This window comes from Megalops cyprinoides, chromosome 2, assembly GCF_013368585.1.
Source record: "Megalops cyprinoides isolate fMegCyp1 chromosome 2, fMegCyp1.pri, whole genome shotgun sequence".
Lineage (NCBI taxonomy): Eukaryota > Metazoa > Chordata > Actinopteri > Elopiformes > Megalopidae > Megalops > Megalops cyprinoides.
The window spans coordinates 14,386,230-14,404,176 of record NC_050584.1 but is presented as its reverse complement, the minus strand read 5'-3'; the positions used below and the strand labels follow the sequence as shown (position 1 = coordinate 14,404,176).

The 17,947-nt window shown below is 43.2% G+C and overlaps 1 protein-coding gene across 5 annotated transcripts in view; it reads left to right on the top strand.

The window, feature by feature from the left end:
* The first annotated feature begins 173 nt into the window (after positions 1-173).
* relch (RAB11 binding and LisH domain, coiled-coil and HEAT repeat containing) overlaps positions 174-17,947 on the top strand; it is a 38,192-nt gene continuing 20,418 nt past the window's right edge. For 4 of the 5 annotated variants that reach the window (XM_036520827.1, XM_036520826.1, XM_036520829.1 and 1 more), the window contains exons 1-9: positions 174-720; positions 10,532-10,621; positions 13,998-14,069; positions 14,184-14,239; positions 14,358-14,471; positions 14,681-14,872; positions 15,362-15,453; positions 15,764-16,051; positions 17,694-17,769. In XM_036520827.1, the coding sequence (XP_036376720.1) occupies positions 270-720; positions 10,532-10,621; positions 13,998-14,069; positions 14,184-14,239; positions 14,358-14,471; positions 14,681-14,872; positions 15,362-15,453; positions 15,764-16,051; positions 17,694-17,769 (1,431 nt within the window). In that variant the 5' untranslated portion in view covers positions 174-269. The remainder of the gene's footprint in view (positions 721-10,531; positions 10,622-13,997; positions 14,070-14,183; positions 14,240-14,357; positions 14,472-14,680; positions 14,873-15,361; positions 15,454-15,763; positions 16,052-17,693; positions 17,770-17,947) is intronic. The other variant, XM_036520830.1, reaches the window with a different exon arrangement.

Genomic DNA, 17,947 nt, shown 5'->3' with positions numbered 1-17,947 from the left:
TTTTCGCCGTTCATTTCCCCGTGCTGAACTGATTCTCGAGCTGTCAAAAAATGCCCTTCCCATTTCCTTCTTCCCAGCCCTCCAATGTCCAATCCCACACCACAAATCTAGAGTAGGAGGCGGGTTTAGGAGTGACATTTCGGTGAAGCCTGCCAAATCACGTCTCGCGTTTTTCTCATGATCGGAGGTAGCAGGCTAGCTAGCTATTCATCCAGGAAGACGGTGGATATATAGCTAATATTAGGTAGCCTAATCTGTAGCGTGAAAAGATGGCGGCGGGCAGCGTCAACCCGTTTAATCTCAGTGATTCCGAAGAGGAGGCTGAGCGGAGGCCGGATGGGGCCGACAACGATCGCAGCCCAAGTGATGTACCGCCGCAGAGCAGTGGTCCCCTTTCCCCGCAAGCGGATTCAGAGCCAGCGGCGCTGCTACTGTCCAGCAATAGGACGAGTCCTAGTGTGGAGGGTGTTTCTGTTTCGGCTGCTGCTGCAGCTATGGGAGGCAGCTCAGAGACACGAGTGTCTGTAGATTCGATAGCTGCTCAGCTGCTCCGGGACCAGTATATTCTCACGGCCCTTGAATTCCACACCGAGCTTCTAGAGGCCGGCAGGGAGCTCCCTCGATTGCGAGATTACTTCTCGAATCCAGGCAATTTCGAAAGGCAAAGTGGAACTCCACCCGCTTGCAAAGAACAGGGACTCGGTCCAGGAGGACAGCTTAGTAAGTATGCTGGTTAGCTACCTGACATTCATTGTTGGTTGCTAGCTTACTTGCAAATAATGCACCGAACATCAACAATACAGAGCAGTCAAAGCTACCTGAATCGATAATGCATAGCCAGTTAGTATTTCGTTGCATTCGATTTACGTATATTCATTTTAATAGCTATGAAAACAGTGCCGGATAGAGCTGTTAGCTAGCTAGGAACATTAAACTAACATTAAGCATTGATACTTATTCGCGAGTTAGCTAGCCATAGAGTTGGCTCTCAAGGTAGCCATCCAGCTAGTACTCTAGTAACGACTGTGTGAAACAGTCTATCAAGGATATCACCGGAAGTTGCTGTTGATCAACTAACTAGCTAGTGTTATATTTTCCCTAATGATACCACCTGACACATGAGTATCAGCATTTGGTGAAATACTCGAGGATGCATTTGTACTTAATATGCAATGGTAAAGGGATCAATATATCTGCTACCCCAAAAGAGTTGTTTTTATATTTTTTCACATTCAGTGGATGTTGGTAACGTTAACGATGTCAGGATCGTCCAGTTAACGTTGCCAATAGAAGGCCTTTGGTAATGACGGTTCTCACTACTAACCGCTTAGTACGCAATAGATGTCGCTTCACTCAACCTTACCTGTGCATATGGTATCTGTAATATCTAACCTATCGTTTCTGTAAAGCATGACATCGTGATCGCAAGCTATTCCAGTGGGAAATGCGGCTGCAAAACCTGTTATATAATGCTTTGTTGCATTGTTTTAAAATGTTATGTTTGAACTCTGGCATGAAAACAGGGTTGATTTATGTTGTGTTTACACGGAGCTCAAGTCAGCTTTTGTTACGTTGATTTAGAATGAAGTCGTATAGCACCTTCGCTCAGAAGTTAATCTAAATTTGATCAAGGGACTGCATCTTTGATTAGGTTAATCGCTGGTAGGCAGTGTACAGCACGATAACCAGATGGTCTTGGCCTTTTGGAGATGGTAACGTGACACAGCCTACACTAGCTTGCCCGCGGGGATAAATTGACTGCTTTCTGACAGGGCAGATAAAAAGGTGACTCATGCCAAATTCGTGTCAGTGCTCACATTTAGTGCAACCAACGTTTTAGAAATTGCGTTTCTCGGGTGGTCTTAATATCTGACTATTGTCACTGCTTTTAGCCATGCGTTCTTCGAGGCGCTATGCTCTCTTGAACAAGCGAAGATGGGTGAGTGAGTTAGCTGTGCCATTTTCGTCCCTTTCTTGAAACCGATCATTAAAAACGTCACACATTGTCAACAGGACTGATGAGTAAACTTTAAGATAGCTAATTCCTGTCTCCACTGATCAACCACCTCCACCAGCAAAGCCGGTGGAAATGCTTTAATACAGGTTTATGTCTGTGACTTCTGAGGGGTAAGCCTATTTAAATTGTTTTCATAGAAATTACAGCCAAACAGAACAGCACAGTAGACCTTAATTTGCAACTCACTTCTTTGCCAAAATGCAGCCTACATATTTGTTATTGTGCAACGCTCTATGCTCACTGTGGGTGGTTACAAAACAATTAGCTGCGTATTTAACAAGCATGTGATATTGCTGTAAACTCTGGCACTGTAGTTAATCAGTCCTGTTTTTAGTTATGTGAGAAAACAACTTAGATTTAGTATCCCGAGTGTTCCCTTGGCAACAGAAGAACATGCATAGCTATACACCAAATTTTTATTCTATGCATACATGGATAAGTTTTTTTTTTTTTCAACTTATATGGGATATCACAATGTCATAAGTGACCTTGTTCCTCAATAAAAGTTGAAGTAGCTGTAGTTGTAGTGGTGTAAGCTTTAAACCTTAAACCTTGCTGGAAGGTGATTTTTTTTGTTCATGTCACAGTTTTAAGGTCCAGTATCCCCAGCCAAATCTTAAAACAGAAGAAAGGCAGAGGGTGAATGCAGGTATGCAATTAGTAAATCACAAATGAAACACTATTGATAAATAGTCCTTTCTGCAACAAATGCAAAACTTTAATTTCCTTAAGGCTGTGTGACAGCTCTCAGTAGGGACATGATGATTCTTTTCATTTTTTGAAAAAGGAGGGTTTCATTTATTTTGATCCGATAAGACATTGAATACTTCTATGCATTAATCAATAAAAAGGCATTCTGTTAGGCTTCTTTTAGGGTTCATCTTAGACCTTATCAGTCCAATGAATAGCATCTTATAATGTTAAATGGGTTCTGTAAAGCTTTTTAGTGATTTAAGAAGTCTGGCTATTACCTTGAGTAAAGAAATACTAAATACAATGAGCCAGAAAGAGGAAAACAACAGGTAGAAGTGATTTGACCAGTAAGTTAGAGGAATTGAGAGAAAGGAAATTTGACTTTAAACCAAAGACTTAGATTATGTGGACCGAGAGGGAGAAAAGCATTATTCCAGTGATTTTTTCAAGTTAAGCATGAAGCTCACTGCAGTCAGTATGGATCAGAGCATCTGTGCTTCAGAGTTTCAGAGGTCAGACTAAAGCCACATCTTCTCATTTACCTGCTCGCTCCAGGGGAATTCAGCTATTACTTTTGAAGGTTTCCCAGGAAGCACAGACCTTTTTGATGAGTCACCAATGCATTAGTTGAAAAATTAGTTGACTTTTTGTCATTTGAATTTTAGACATTAATGATATGAGATTTTCAAAATGCGATTCAGAAAGCATATTCGCATTTAGTAAAAAAAAAAAAAATCCATGTCATAGTTGCAACGAAAAAGTAGTTTATGTGCTTCAGTAAAGGATTTACTGGCCACTGTGGTGCATTCATTGCCGTCACTTTGAAGTATGTTACTCTCCCCGCTGTACATCAGTGACCTGTGTACAATAAAAAAAAAAAAAAAACTATGTCAGTGCTCACTTAACTACTATTATTTGCAAGCAGTCTTGATTTTGCTATAGGCTGTATGTATCATCAGTGTGTTGACTTTGTACTACCGATATGCATGTTTCCTTATTGAAGAGTGAAGGCAGTTTGAGCTGACTTGGATGATAGAGTGGCATTTAATTAGTGTTGTGAGATGCATCATGGAGCTCATGTTCCAGTGTGTGTTTAGGCTACCCTGCATCCCCACCAATATGCCCCCTGCTGTCTTTCTCTTTACTGTCACTCCTGGATTAAAGGAAAATGCCCATACCCTCAGTGGAGCAGAGTTTTATCCAGCAAAACAGTGGGTAGCAGTTTCCTTCTTCCCATCTCTTTTAATTATTCAACCTTTTCCATTACATTATATCTGACGCAGCAGCCATACAATCCAGTCCCTCTCCTCAGAAAGCCCCAAAAACCCGAACTGTGAAAGGCAGATCCGTAAGGAGAGATGAATGTTAGTCAGTTCCAGCAAACATCTCCCGGACTTGCACTCTGAGAGGTCACACGTGAACACTTAAAAAAACATGGCCTCGCGTTTGCCCTTACCGTCAGAGCAGTGATGCAGGCCCTCATGCTGGAATGACAGATATGTAAATAAAGAGTAGGCCTGCAACACTTTACCATTCGTAAAGTGTTTGTGTGGAAGGCTTTGACTGGCGCCATTTGATTTGCAGATGGGACTTGAGGGGCTCGGTTTGGAGGATCATTCTGTGCATGGCTAATTGTCTTTGTCTGTGTTAGGTATTGTCGAGGACAAGCAGAGATCCAGCAGGGGCTGCTTTTTATCAGAAAATTAATGCAATTGGGAAAAGTGCTGGCACCTGGCCGAGGGGCAGCAGATGGTTTCAGACCACATATCTGTTGTGTCAAGCTTCATTCAGAATGCATATATTAATTCACAATATGCCCTAAAGGCAATTGTGGCCTTCCTGCTGGCTTCTGGCACACGATGTCAGCTCTGTGTGCTTGCTGTCTTTCCGTGAGGTAAGAGTAGTCAGAGAACTGTGGAAAAGTTATGATTTTACCAGACAGGGTGCACCTAGTTCTGCCGTATCACAAACACGAAATCTAGACGCTTTTGCTTTTCATGCTTTATTCAGCATGAGCCCACACTCTCGTCTCTTTCAGAATGTTCCATTCTTCATGATAAATTACATTAGATCTCCTTCTTTATCTCAAAGCGATCCTGTTTGCAAACATTTCTGTGTAATTGCTTGGCAGTTTACTTGGTGACATTTGCATTGTATCAATGACAGCAGGCACTTGGTCGCATCGCCAAATGAAACGAGAAGGTTGTGCAAAGAAAGTGAGGTAATGAGACATGAAAAAGTGCAGTTCTCAGAAGTTTGGATATAAACTGAGTGCATGGGTGAGCATTCTGTATTTAAAGACCCTTTGTGGCTTTTAGAGTTATAATGCTACACTTTCGGCCATATTGCTTGCTTTATTACAAGGTTGTACAGGTCCTTAGTGGCCCATGGCAGATTGGCAGGTTGCTGAATTTGTTAAATTGGATACTGTGTGTTCTCAGGATTGTAATTCATAAGAAGACCATTAGAATTTGCCTGGAAACTTGTTGTAGTGTACTATCCTGATTAAGTGTATTCAAAGCGAATTTTGCCTAAAATGCGTTATACAAAAGTAACACATTTAATTCTGTTTCACAAACTAAGAGCAAAGAAAACATCTGTGGCATTGGGCCTTAGAGAAAGTTTTCTTGCTGCTACAGATTAACTTTAGTATCTACCCCTCCATCCCCCCCGCCAGATTCCTGGAATTCTGACGTCCAAGCTCTAAACATTCGAAACATTCACCAGCCCTTGCGCAGGCCTTCAGTGTTATGTTCGTGCATTGATTTTACATTGGGGTTTCCCACCTACCAACACACATGGGTGCACAAAAAGTGGAAGAAAATGTGACATTTCCTGTTTTCTTTGTTTCGGCAGTTTTGTTGTTGCTGTTAGAAATAAGGCATCTCATGAAGACCCTGTCTCTAAGTGTAGTGCAAGATCCCTTGCCCTCCCTCTTGGGTTGATCAAAAGACAGTTACTGGCCCAATTACTTGTTCCCCTCGCAAGTGTGGCTGACTGCGGAAAAGGGGCTTCCTCTAGATAAGTTGAGTTTTCAGTTACCCCGAGCCAAAGACCGGGAGAGGAGTTCCAAAGGCTCTAATGGAGGATTTCTGAAGAACAGAGGGAACAGATCTTTTATACTGATCAGAATGTTATATATAAGTGGCCATTTTTTATTATGGTTATGACCGAGGTAGAAAGTCTTACTGCCTTAATTTAGGTTATTGAGGGATGAGGTGAGGGTGGCATTCTCTGTTTGGCTATGTTCAACTCGTTTTTATATTTCATCTAAGCTCATTCCTGTCATGTCTCTTAAATTTTGAATATTTGATCAGTCACTACTTAAAACTTTATTTTCATAATGCATGCCTACTTATTAACTAGCCCTACATTAAATTTTGGGTTGGGTAGAGTGATATTCAGTTATTTTTCTCATCTGCCACAAAGGTTCAAAATGGTGCTGTAATTTAGAGATCACACATTTTTAGAGAGGAAAAGTACAGGTGGGGATTTGTTTCTTCAACAAGCCTTAATGATGCAGAGCAGGTTCTCCTTACAGTGAAGAACTGCCTCTCTCTGGTGAATTATTCATCTCGGCAGGCCTGAGTGTTTTTGGGTCCCTCATATTTCTTTCAGATTATGCTTGTGAACCCTAAGCAGTACTGCAGCACCTCAGTTTTCTGTAGTGTGACTGGTAACACAGCTCTGCAACTCTTGTTTTATGTGATTACCATGCCTGGCAAGACCTCTGGTGTGGATAAGGACATAAGAAATTGTACTGATAATCAAACACTGAGCTCACTGCCAGTTGGTTTCAATAGTAGACGGATGTTTGTTAGGGGAGGTGCACCTCATTCTCCCTAGAAAACGCCACACGCCACAATCGTGACCTTTGCCAGGTGGCACTGATGTGCGACAGTCATTGCTTGTTGACTCACCCGGGGGGGAGAGAGCTTCATGGCACATGGCAGAGGGGCAGGGGGAGTGCTCTCAATCCAGCCCAGCGGGGTACCCCAGGGGCGAAATCAGAGGCAACAATAAATGGGAAATTCGGTGTCCTTGTGTAAACTCTTAAGACTGGCCCCCTCTTCCCTGGCACACTGCAGGTACTCCTCAGCTGGTGATGTTGTGGAGATGTGTGAGGAGCACACACTTAAATTAAGCACTGGGAGAGGCTGCTTGGAAAATGGTTAAGGATGTAATGTGGTCATTTTTCCCCCTTTTATCCCCAGATGCCTCGGTTTTCCATCTTTCCATTTTGTAACATAGCTGTATATGTCTGTCTGTTTAGGTCTAGTATGTATTCCTTCATTGCTTAAAAAAGAGAAGGTGGGGAAAAAAGATTAAAAGACAGTAGTACTGGTAATTTTCATTTCATTTGTATTTACATGTTCTCTAGTGTTTATGTTCTTTCAACTGATTTTGAAAAAATCTAAGTCTGTTGAAGTAATCTACCATGTGAAAAGGGGTTGGATATATGTTAAATATAGGCCAGTGCTGGCAATCCAACTTTCGCCATCACCCCCTCAACCAGTTTGACAACAGCTCTATTCAGCGAGTCAGCTAACAAGCTTCAAATGACATTGTTGCTTTTGTCACGCCCTGGGAGTTTCCAGAGCTAAAAGGCAAGTTGTGGAGCACTGAGTTCTAGGCAGAGATAGGCACCCGTCACACAACAGTGCACGCCCTTCATCAGGACTGGAGGAGCAGGCCTGAGTCACGACGCTGCGTTTGGGTGAAGGAGAGGTGCGGTTGTCAAGGAAACCACTGAGGGGGATAACTGCATTCTTTGTATTTGGATTTCCGCGATGGTGCTCAGAAGGTGCTGACCTTGTGTGAACTCCAACCGTAGGATTTTGTGTGTGTGTGTGCGTGCGCGTGTGTGTGTGTGTGTGTATTTGTAAATGGATTGTGGGCAAAAACCCAGTACATTTGCTCTGGATGCTCTGGATCAAACTCTTTCAGTTTTGTTAAAGCCTGTGGAAAAAAAAAAATACTACTTCTTGCTACACTTAACCACATCATCACTGAAATCATATTCTGAACATTCCTAAGTAATATTGAGCCACTTCATTTCTGCTTTTAGGAAGTAAGGTCTTTATATTTGTTCTCTGATGAGAAATGGCAGTGCATACATTGCTTGCACGCCTTGCAGTATACCCTGAGTGGCTCTTAGTGTCTGTTGCTGAGGGCTGTGTGGAAGTGCTTTTTAAGTAGGCCTGTGCCCCAGAGGAGCCCTGTGTCTGTTGCACTGAGCTCTGTGTCCGCCTCCCAAAGGTAAGGACAGGCTCGTGTTGTCCCCCCCGCCGAACAGACAGATGGGAAAGTCATTAGCCAGCTCTGGGACAGCAACACATGTCCGGCACAGGACCGGTTTTAATGGTGCGACTGAGACACACGACCGGTCTCAGTAATGCGCCACTGCTTGTTTGCGGTTGCGTTTCTCCAGTGGATGTAAATGTATAGTACTGCCCACTGTGCCCAGCCATAGTGGATTTAAGGTGCTCATACATAGGGTCATGTGTACTTCAGACCGGCACCCTGTGTTAATAAAGACTTGCGTTGTAAAATGTGGAACTGGCATGTTTCATATGCCTGTGGACAGATAATTGAATGACCCTCGTGTAAGACAGTTCCTGCCTGGGTTTAAGGACTATTGTATTTCAGTTGTATTAGCTATTAAGTTGCTTGTTGCGTAATGAAGCCAGCCTTTGAGAATGTCCAGTTAGGATTTACATTGCATTTACATTTCTGCATTCACAAATTAGAGAACATTCAGCTAGGGCTGTGGCAGTAATGATTTTTTCTTCCCGCGGTAATAAAGCAGCAAATTACTGCGATTTAGCAGTTTACCGTGCCCCCCCCCCCCAGTCACAGCCCTACATTCAGCATTCAGCACGTATCATGGGGTATAGACATCAGCATTAACACTGGCATCAGAAGCAGGCAACATACTCAGGCTTGTGATAAACATTTATAGTGCTACGATAAATAATCCTAATGTGTTACAAGTCTAAGGCTACTTTACACCTGCAGATGGGTTAAAGTGCTGGGAGAGGGAACCAAGGTGTAGCCGCAGAAGGTGAGTATTAGCTTTGCACTGAAAGACTGCCAGTGACTCAGCCATTCTAATGGTAACAGGGAATCTTTTGCGCCATGGGGATGGGAAAGGGTTGAGAGGAGATGCGGCTGGGAGGAGTATCGCTGCAGGGGAGGGATTTACAGGTGACCTGAGGAGGTGGAGTGGAGCAGAGTGGTCTGGCAGGGGTACATAGCCAGGTGATTGTCTGAGGGTAGGGGAGAGCTGGCCATTAAGCTGCCTGCTAGGGGAGCACTACTGCCTTGAATGTAATGTGCACAAAAACCTCTTGCCAGTGTAGGGATTTGAGGAGTTTGGCAGATGAAAGGATTGTAGAGGTTGTAGACTAGTGTGGCAATAGCATTCTGGATCAGTTGAAGCGGCTTCAGAGACTGCAAGGGCAGATCACGTGGGTTTGGGCCTTTTCTGTAAGGAAGTGCAGTGCTACACTACTCAAGTGACTCCCGCCCTCTCCACATCCTGCCCTCCAGCAGTCGGTAAACATCATGGCTCGGGATACGGGAGGGCAAAAATGGACGGCGCGTGGAAACTGACGCATCGTTCTGCGTGCATCTTCCGCAATATTGCGCAGTGTTTCACTGCATTTCCCGTGGAGGGGCTGAAGAAGTTTCGGGAAGCCCTCCATGATCTTGCTGGGCAGTTCCATGCCTTTGTCCCTTGGATGCGAGAGTCACAGTACCTGGACGCCCAGGCTTTCTCATATAGTCCCGCCACCCTGAGATTACTCTGCTCCTACCCTGAGGTGGCAGTGTAGGCATTCCCTGTAGCATTTATAAATCATCACCAGAAATGTTAACAATTCAAATGATTGCAGTCAAATGGACTGCATATGGACTGACTTTCATTAAAAGTAGCTGCTTCTCTAGGTGCCTTGACTCACGTACATTAACTACAAGGTCATGTCATTTACTTACCAGAAATAAAGGCTTGAACCAGTATTCAGGCAATTGTCACTTAGCACTCTCTCTCCATGACATATCTGCAGTGAAACAAGGAGTAACACTATTAAGCACCGCACTCATAAATAGTCTATTAGACTGCCTTTAACTTGGAAACTAGGCATTAAACTTGCAGTACATCTTGATGGTACAAACCTGCAGTGCCTTGTGACTGATTTATTTCTGTTAAGAGGAACAATACGACAGGAGGTTTCAGAGAAGCTCAGGGCCGCAGGATCTCAAGATGAAGTCTATGGCCTGAGTTCGTCTCAGCTATGTCATTTACCACCAATGAGCCCACCGTTCGCTGGGGAGAGGGGTGGGTAGGTTGGCACGGGTTTTCTCGTTGCACCGCTCTCAGGCACCCTGCAGTTCGTCAGGTGCCTGCGAGTTACTCTGATGACATTGAAAAATAGCGCGGAAAAATAAACACATTGGCTGCATGAAAGTTTAGGACTACATTTGTTTTGCTTCAGCACTCCCCAGTGAATGCAGTGGCTTCTACTGTGAGAAAAGCCTGATATACAATCACTGATTCAAATATAAGGCTGCTTAAAGGGGGAAAAGGCAAAAAAGAACACTATGACTTCTACCTAAAGGTGCACAAAAAATGAAAAAGAAAAAAAAAAAAACGGTGTAATACTGTATTACCAACGAAAACGGATTTATTAAATGCCTGTGTGATTTACTCTGACTTGACTGGACAAGTACTGAAGTACAATTTGAATTTGAAGGGTTTAAGGGACAGTCACCAGATGAAACGGTATGACAGCTCTTATTTTCCTTGTTTGTTTGTTTCAGATCGAGCCGGCAGCATCAGCACTCTCGACTCCCTGGATTTCGCCCGTTACTCAGATGATGGGAACAGGGAATCGGACGAGAAAGTCGCAGGTAAGGAGAACCGTCTGTGAGGAAGTGGTAAGTGTAGTGCGCGGTACCTGGGACGAGGGACGGACCCTGCTGGTGCTGCCGCAGGCAGAAGTATTCAGTGTGGACGCTGAGTAGTGTTGATCCGCCACATTTACGACAATATTATTCCATTCCATTTCAACATTGTGAACTACGGCACAGTGACACAGTTACGATAGTAGGTCAAGCTTTGTCTCAGGTCTTGCTCAACCTCCACATTCTTCCTGATTTATTGTGAAGATGCTGCATATTTAATTTTTTTGTATATGATTATGGTCCCTAGAACATACGAGGCAAGCAAACCTGCATATGTTTCCTTGTGTTAGGATCCTTGCTTTGACTAAAGGAAACAAATGTAAATTCAGCTGGAAGGGCTTAAGAGTTCAAGTCTGCTCACATTTTTTATACATTATAAAATAAGGCTGCAAATATGCAGACACTGTACCTCAAAATTAGTATTTTCTGGGAAGAATTTTGATCCCCTAAACCAGTAAATGCACTGATTTAATCATCTGCGCCCCAAGAATACTCCAGCATACCATTCTGTACCCATCAGAACTGCTACAAAGTAACTGCTACAGTCAGCTGACAAGGGTCGCTTTCTGAATGGTGTCTGTTTCAGAATGCCATGTGACTAGGTCACATGCTTCCTCTCTTGAAGTACCAGATTTTTAATCTGTCTTCAGTGTCAAACACTCTTTTCTGGCCCGTGCTGATAACTCATTCGGCAGGAACCCATTGCTTTTGTGTTAGTGTGAAGTGTTTTGCACCACAGTTTAAAAACGATGGCCTGCCAGACTTTTTCTCTTGGACCAGCTCCTCAACTGAATTGTCTGTAAGCAGAGGTCCTGCTCTCCGTAGTGCATGTCATGTGGTTTGGTGTCCAGTGGGCGTCCCAGCTTGGGAGAGCTTAATTTCCGTGTTTTCCTCGAGATGCCCCGTTCCAAAGAGGCAGTGTGTCTGAGGACAAGGCAGTTAATTGAAACCAACAGTGATGTTTTCAGTTTAGGGTTTGTTTCGGATTGTGTCGCTCATTGTTGAATCTCCCTGTCCTTCCATGCAAAGCAAAAAGCACTAACAAGCACTTTCAAAAAACTACTAGCTTGATCTCAGCCATGTTATTAAACCAAATGAGGAAGTGATGCTGTTACTTAATTTTGTACATTAGTGTAAAATTGATTTTTAAATGTACAGTTTCATATAATTAAACCATCTAGCATTTAGTCAAAGAAATCCATGCTATCATCCAAATGCATTAAGACTGAGTGACATCAGAATGAATTAAATAAAAACTGACCTGCCTTGTTTAGACAGGCCCAACAGCACACCATTTGTTTACAGAACAAACAGGGCTCGGCTATTAGTAATATTATTGCGGTTGCCATGATTAGCTGGAATTTTAAAGAGTTATTTTAATTTCCGGCTGTGTAGTCAGTGGGTTTCACCATATAGCAATCAGTGCAGTTATCAGTAAATGAGATGCATACTAGCCTAACTTTCTGTCGTTTTACCTATGTGCATTGAGTTTTGTACTGTGGTAATTGTCTTCAGTTATTTTGTGTTAATGATTTGTGTAATCTCACTTGATATAAAGGTTTTTAAGCGTCATTAAAATATGTGTGTTATCATTTGATGCACTGAAAAATAATGTTAAAATGTGACTAAAATGAAATATATTGGTTTACAGTAGCCAGATAACTAAAAAATACAACAAATTATGGGTAGATCTCTAGGAACCATGCAGCAGAGAAAGTCTGCGTTGTGGGTTAGTATTTGAAAGCAATATGGTGTCTCCATACCTCCAATCCGGCCTCTTTTTGAAGAGAAGAAATTGCCCTCTCTGCTCAATATTTTCCATCCTGGCTGTCTGACTCTGGGTTTTCTGGCTTTCTGATGTTTTTAACAATGGAGTACTTCTCTTTCCAATACTGGACTACACATCATGCAAGCTAGCAACCTCTCTGCTAAACACCACCTCTTTTTGTTTGTTCGACAGTTGTGCCATTTGTTGCGTTTGCATTTTGTACATTGATGATCTGCATTGACGCGCGGTTGTCCTCAGCTGCACTGCAGCCTGTCCTCAGAGTGAGTCCCTGGCCCCGATTCCCTTTTCCAGTTTGTGCCGCGGCCGGGCAAGAGCGGCCGCTGCCGTACGGTTGACAGATAGGACGCCGCAGCGCAGCAACGGCGAAACCTGAAAAGGAAATCGGGACGGGTAGGAGGTCTCCTTGAGTACTGTAGTAAGAGGAGACGGGCGCCTGCGAAGGGAATTCCACACACGCTGAGGCAAAGAGGATTTCCTCTGGTTGCAGATCACCAGTGCACAGCCATGCAAAGTGTCCTTCGCTCTCCATGCTTCTCTTCCAACGCGTTTCCTCTGAACGCGCCATCAGATCAACGCGGACTGCTACTCTCTTTGGGCATATTTAGTGTTCTCTCCCCCGTTCTGCGCAGCTTTTCAGTGTCATGACTCCATTCAAGGGTACGAAGCAAGCTCGCCCGTTTTTGTTTCTCTTCTTTTTACCTCTGACTTTTTGAGGACACCTTTTACCACAGCTGCTTTTGAGACTGGCACTACAAAGTGCAGCAGTGTGGTTTATGGCTGAAGGTACTGTGGTTATATCGTAACAGATGTAAACTATTCTATCTGATACATCACTTGGGCAAAGAATGTAAAAAAAAAAATGGTTAAATGCTATTTTCAGGAGTAAGTGTGACTGCAGTTACTTTAATGTACAACATCGATTAATGGGTACTTTCCAAAAGCATCTAAAACCCCTTTGTAAAGTAGCAAGTTCTCTTACCTCAGGTATTACATAAGCACTGATCACCGGCACATATTGTTCCGCTGTGGCTCATAACGGATTCCAGCTCACTTATCTGGCCCTTTTCCCATGGTATCCACCCAAGCAGTAGAAGAAGCCAAATATAGAGATGTTTTGATACTTGCACAGCACTTTCAGAACCTTTAACTTCTGGTTAAACCATCTTTCACAGTATGGTTGGTTGGTAAAGATCCCTGGTCAGACAGCTGATAGTTAATACTCTTGTGAAAAAGAAAAAAAAAAAAAGATGAAAGCCCTGTCTGAGAGTATGGAAACTTCACCAGTCTGCTTTCCCAGCAACCTCTGCTGCATGCGTTCATGAGTTCCATAGTTTGCATGTTCCTCTGTTTGTTTATCTTTTTTTCATTTTTGTTTTGTTTTTGGTTCGGCTTCTTAGAGACTGTACTGCTTTTGTTTGGTTTTTCATGGCCATCCTTGTTTTTTGTTTCTTTCTTTTTTTTTGTTTTTTGTTATTTCTTTGTTCCCTTTTCTTGGTTGGATGCCTGTGTGTGTGTAATCCACTCCCTGTCCAGTCCTGGAGTTTGAACTACGGAAAGCCAAGGAGACCATTCAGGCTCTGCGCGCCAACTTGACTCAGGCAGCAGGTGGCGTACTTTATCCTTTTACTACTTTAGTCTTTCTGCTTTGAAAGCCCCTCAGGCTCCCTGTGCCAGTCTGATGGGTGGAGGCCAACCCATTGGTGTGCTTTTCTGTTGCAGAGAGTGAAGTTCCATCGCAGGAGCGAAAGAACTTCAAATCCAGTCCTGAAATTCAGGTGAAAAGTTATTATTATCATTAGTACAGTGTATAGAAGACCCAACCTTATTAAGTTTATCAGAAATAATTTCATTTGGTGTTAAAACACTGCTTCTGTTTGTTTTCTCTCCCCCCAGGAGCCCATCCGCCCTCTTGAAAAAAGAGCACTGAATTTTTTAGTCAATGAATACTTATTGAAAAATAATTACAAACTTTCGTCCATCACATTCTCAGATGAAAATGATGATCAGGTAATATTTCTTAGATATCCAAGTTTGACTGTCTTGCTCTGTCTAATTGCCTCTTTTATCAGGGAATAATAGGAAGCTTTGCTGAATTAATCCCGATTGCCAGTGATGGGCTTTGGCATCTTGTGCTGCTTTACATATAAATGCTCAAACACCCAGCCTGTGTGTCTACCTTGGAGGTGAATATGTCTTGTCCATGGCTGTACATGCAGGATTTTGAGCTATGGGATGATGTAGGATTAAACATTCCGAAACCCCCTGACCTCCTGCATCTGTATCGGAACTGTGGAACCAGCCTGCCCTCGCCACGGGACACTGTGGATATAGCTGTAGGGGTGGAAGCTGAGGAACTGCTGGGGAACTCCATTACCCAGGAGCCTGAGCAGAAAACGGAGCTTGCACAGGTGTGTCATAAAAGACTCTCCGTCAAACACACAGAGCCATGCATAAAACCTCCTTACACCATTTATGCAGCTCTGGTTATGACAAGTTGAGTCATTATTGCATGGTGGAAGATCCTCAACAACATGCACAGTATTAACCTGTTATAAGATGAAATTATAATTGAAGTCCTCTAAAAGCGCATGGTATGTAGTAATTGTAATTTAGTATATGCATGCTGAGTTGACTTTTGTAAAGTTATATACAAGTGATTTTATAATTATGCGAAAAATGATAAATAAGAAATATAAAATCTGATGCCAGATTGATTTGACAGTCACAGACAGATTAATACTCAATAGCTGCTATTTTTATATATATTGAACTGATTTATTCCATCGTATTCCTTTTGACATTGTTGTTCCCCTACTTTATTGTGTACACATTATTTTGATTCGTTGTTGTGGCCATCTCTGTCTGAACGTTCTCCTGACGTTTTTCCAACGTTCCAGCAATCTGCTGTGGTCCAGGAGCTGGAGCACCAGATAAGCCTTCTGAACAGTGAGAAGCAGAGTCTGGCCGAACAAATCAGGAAGCTGCAGAGGTAGGCTGGGGAGAGAGGCGGGCAGGCAGGCAGACAGTGCTGTGTGCTGGATCAGGGTCTCTTATTCAGTACGGCAGCTGAATACCGGTAGTGTGGAGCACTGCTCATCACAGTGACCTGAAAGGCATGTTCACTCCTAAACATCTACACTGGAAGCCAGCCTTCACAAAAGGACAAAGAGATTGCTTCTTCAGAATATGGCCACCTGTTCATAATGCCCGTGGTGAATGGCCAGTCACTTTGTTGTGACGGAGATCAGACGGCACTGACTAAGCAGGGAACCTGCCATCTTTTTCGCCTCTGTTTGCAGTGACATCCAGGCCCTGAAGAAGAACGTCTCCATCCCCCTGGCCGTTTCGATGGAGTCGGGGAACCACAAAGCGGACCAAGTGCCTGACTTGGGCCCCCCGGATAATGGACAGTACCTCGACATTGGAGGGGCCCCGGGGCAGAACGATGTCACAGACTCCATAGCCTTGAACACTAATATGGACTCAGTCCTGCCCACGCCCGCCACACCGCCCACACAGCCTCACACAAAGTTAAAAGACCCGGCACCTCAAAGTAAAGGGCCTGTACAGTTTGACCAGCCCAACAGGTGAGACTGAGCATGGCCGCAGTGATGGTCTTGGAGGCTACCGCAGGGGCTTCCATTGCGTTTGATTCTGATTCGTACAAATATGGATGTCTGCATGTGTGCCTGTATGTGTGTCTGTACACGTCTATGCATATACACGTGTGTGTGTGTGTGTGTGTGTGTATTTGTATGTATAATGTTCCCACTGCCTGTTTCTCCCAGCCAAAGGGACACACATCTCTGAGAGATAATGCTGGTAGAGGTCACACTGGTATTCCTTTTAGCATTGTTTAAAATGTCATGTTTGCTGCTTACAGAGTGACTACACAGGAAAAGATGTATTGTTCATTCTGATTTCGTACGTCTCAGATTTCTTTTGGAAAGGCGATTAACACTAGAACTGCCGTCAGTGTAATGGTATTCCCTTGGGGAAGGTACACAGTGTTATTGCCTGGTCATGACTTGTCCTGAATTAGAGTATCTGATACCCTCATGTCACTATATGGTGTATAAACAGAAGATTTTATCACTTCCTGCTTTAACTGTCAAGCCCAAAAAGAATAACGGCCACTTAGTTCAGGGGGTCATGCGTCACCAAGAGTCCGTTTAAGTTGTGAAATAACTTTCTACCTTTTTGGTCGTCTGCTCTATTTTACTGGATGTCGATGGCTTTTTTTCCTCAGTGTGAGATGAGCCTTGATGTCTGTCAGTAGGGGCTAATGATACTCCATTCACTGTATCTGTAATGAGCTTCATGCCTTTTTTCGAGTTGCAGCATTGCACCACGTGAGTCAGTCAGTACAATAGTATGAAAGCAAAGAGGCTTACGTTTGCGTAAATTGTGATGTGTAGCACTTTTCTGCAAAAAAAAAAAAAAACACATTTGTTTGGCTGTTTGTAGGCTGCATGAAGGCAAGATAACACATTCGTAATGGTTTAAATACCCTTCTGGTATTGAGCAAGAGCAAGCCCATAATGGAATTCATGTTTTCTGGGTGTAACTCATGAAATGTTACACTTAATGTGTGACATCTGTAACATTTTATAAGTTATCTAGAAATAGGAAAATATGAATTCCTTCATGGGCTTGCGTTAATTGAAAAACCGAGTTTTGATTGATCTTTTTTTTAAGTTAAATGCTGAAATAAATGTGTTTGCTTTCTATCCATATTTTTTTGACTTTACAATAAGTATTTAAATAGGGTCAGTTTAATCACAGACCAGTGTCTTCTGTCGTATAAAGCCATGCTTAAATCCCTGGCACTTGCAGTGTTAGTGTTTGGAGTGCTTTGGCAAGGCATCCGTATGAAGAATCCCTGGTAGCACTATTTTGCAGTCTTAGAAGTCATGCATACAATTTGGTGTTTGCAGCCACCAGAGGGTGCTGTAGTGTCATGGAAAATGGAAGGGACTGAGATTAATTTGATTGTGAGAAGCCTGTAGTAACGACTCACACTTGAAACCTCATGTTTGGGTTGATAAGTGGACAAAGAGAAGCCAAGATTAAATCGTAAAGATTAGGCAGGAGGGCTGCATTTTCCCTAGAAACAGATTCCAGTGTAACTCTTCTTTCTTTTCAGTGGTTAGCATATTACATAGCGGAACTGAAGAGCAATGAGCAGCTTGGAAGGGTTGTAAATGCTGATTTTTATTTTGCTTTCAGAAAGCTGTCTCCTGCATTTCACCAAGCACTTTTATCCTTCTGTCGAATGTCTGCTGACAGCCGGCTTGGCTCTGAGGTGAGACTGGTCAGATTTCCCACACTGGACACATTCTCATGGAGTGCTAGCTGACAGCACTACTCCATACCGGTATTAGCTAACAGGGGATATCAAAAACAATGGCAAGTAAACATATGATTCAAGGTTTAAAAGTCTTTGATAAGGACTGGGTTCACGGATGGTGCAGCTTACTTTA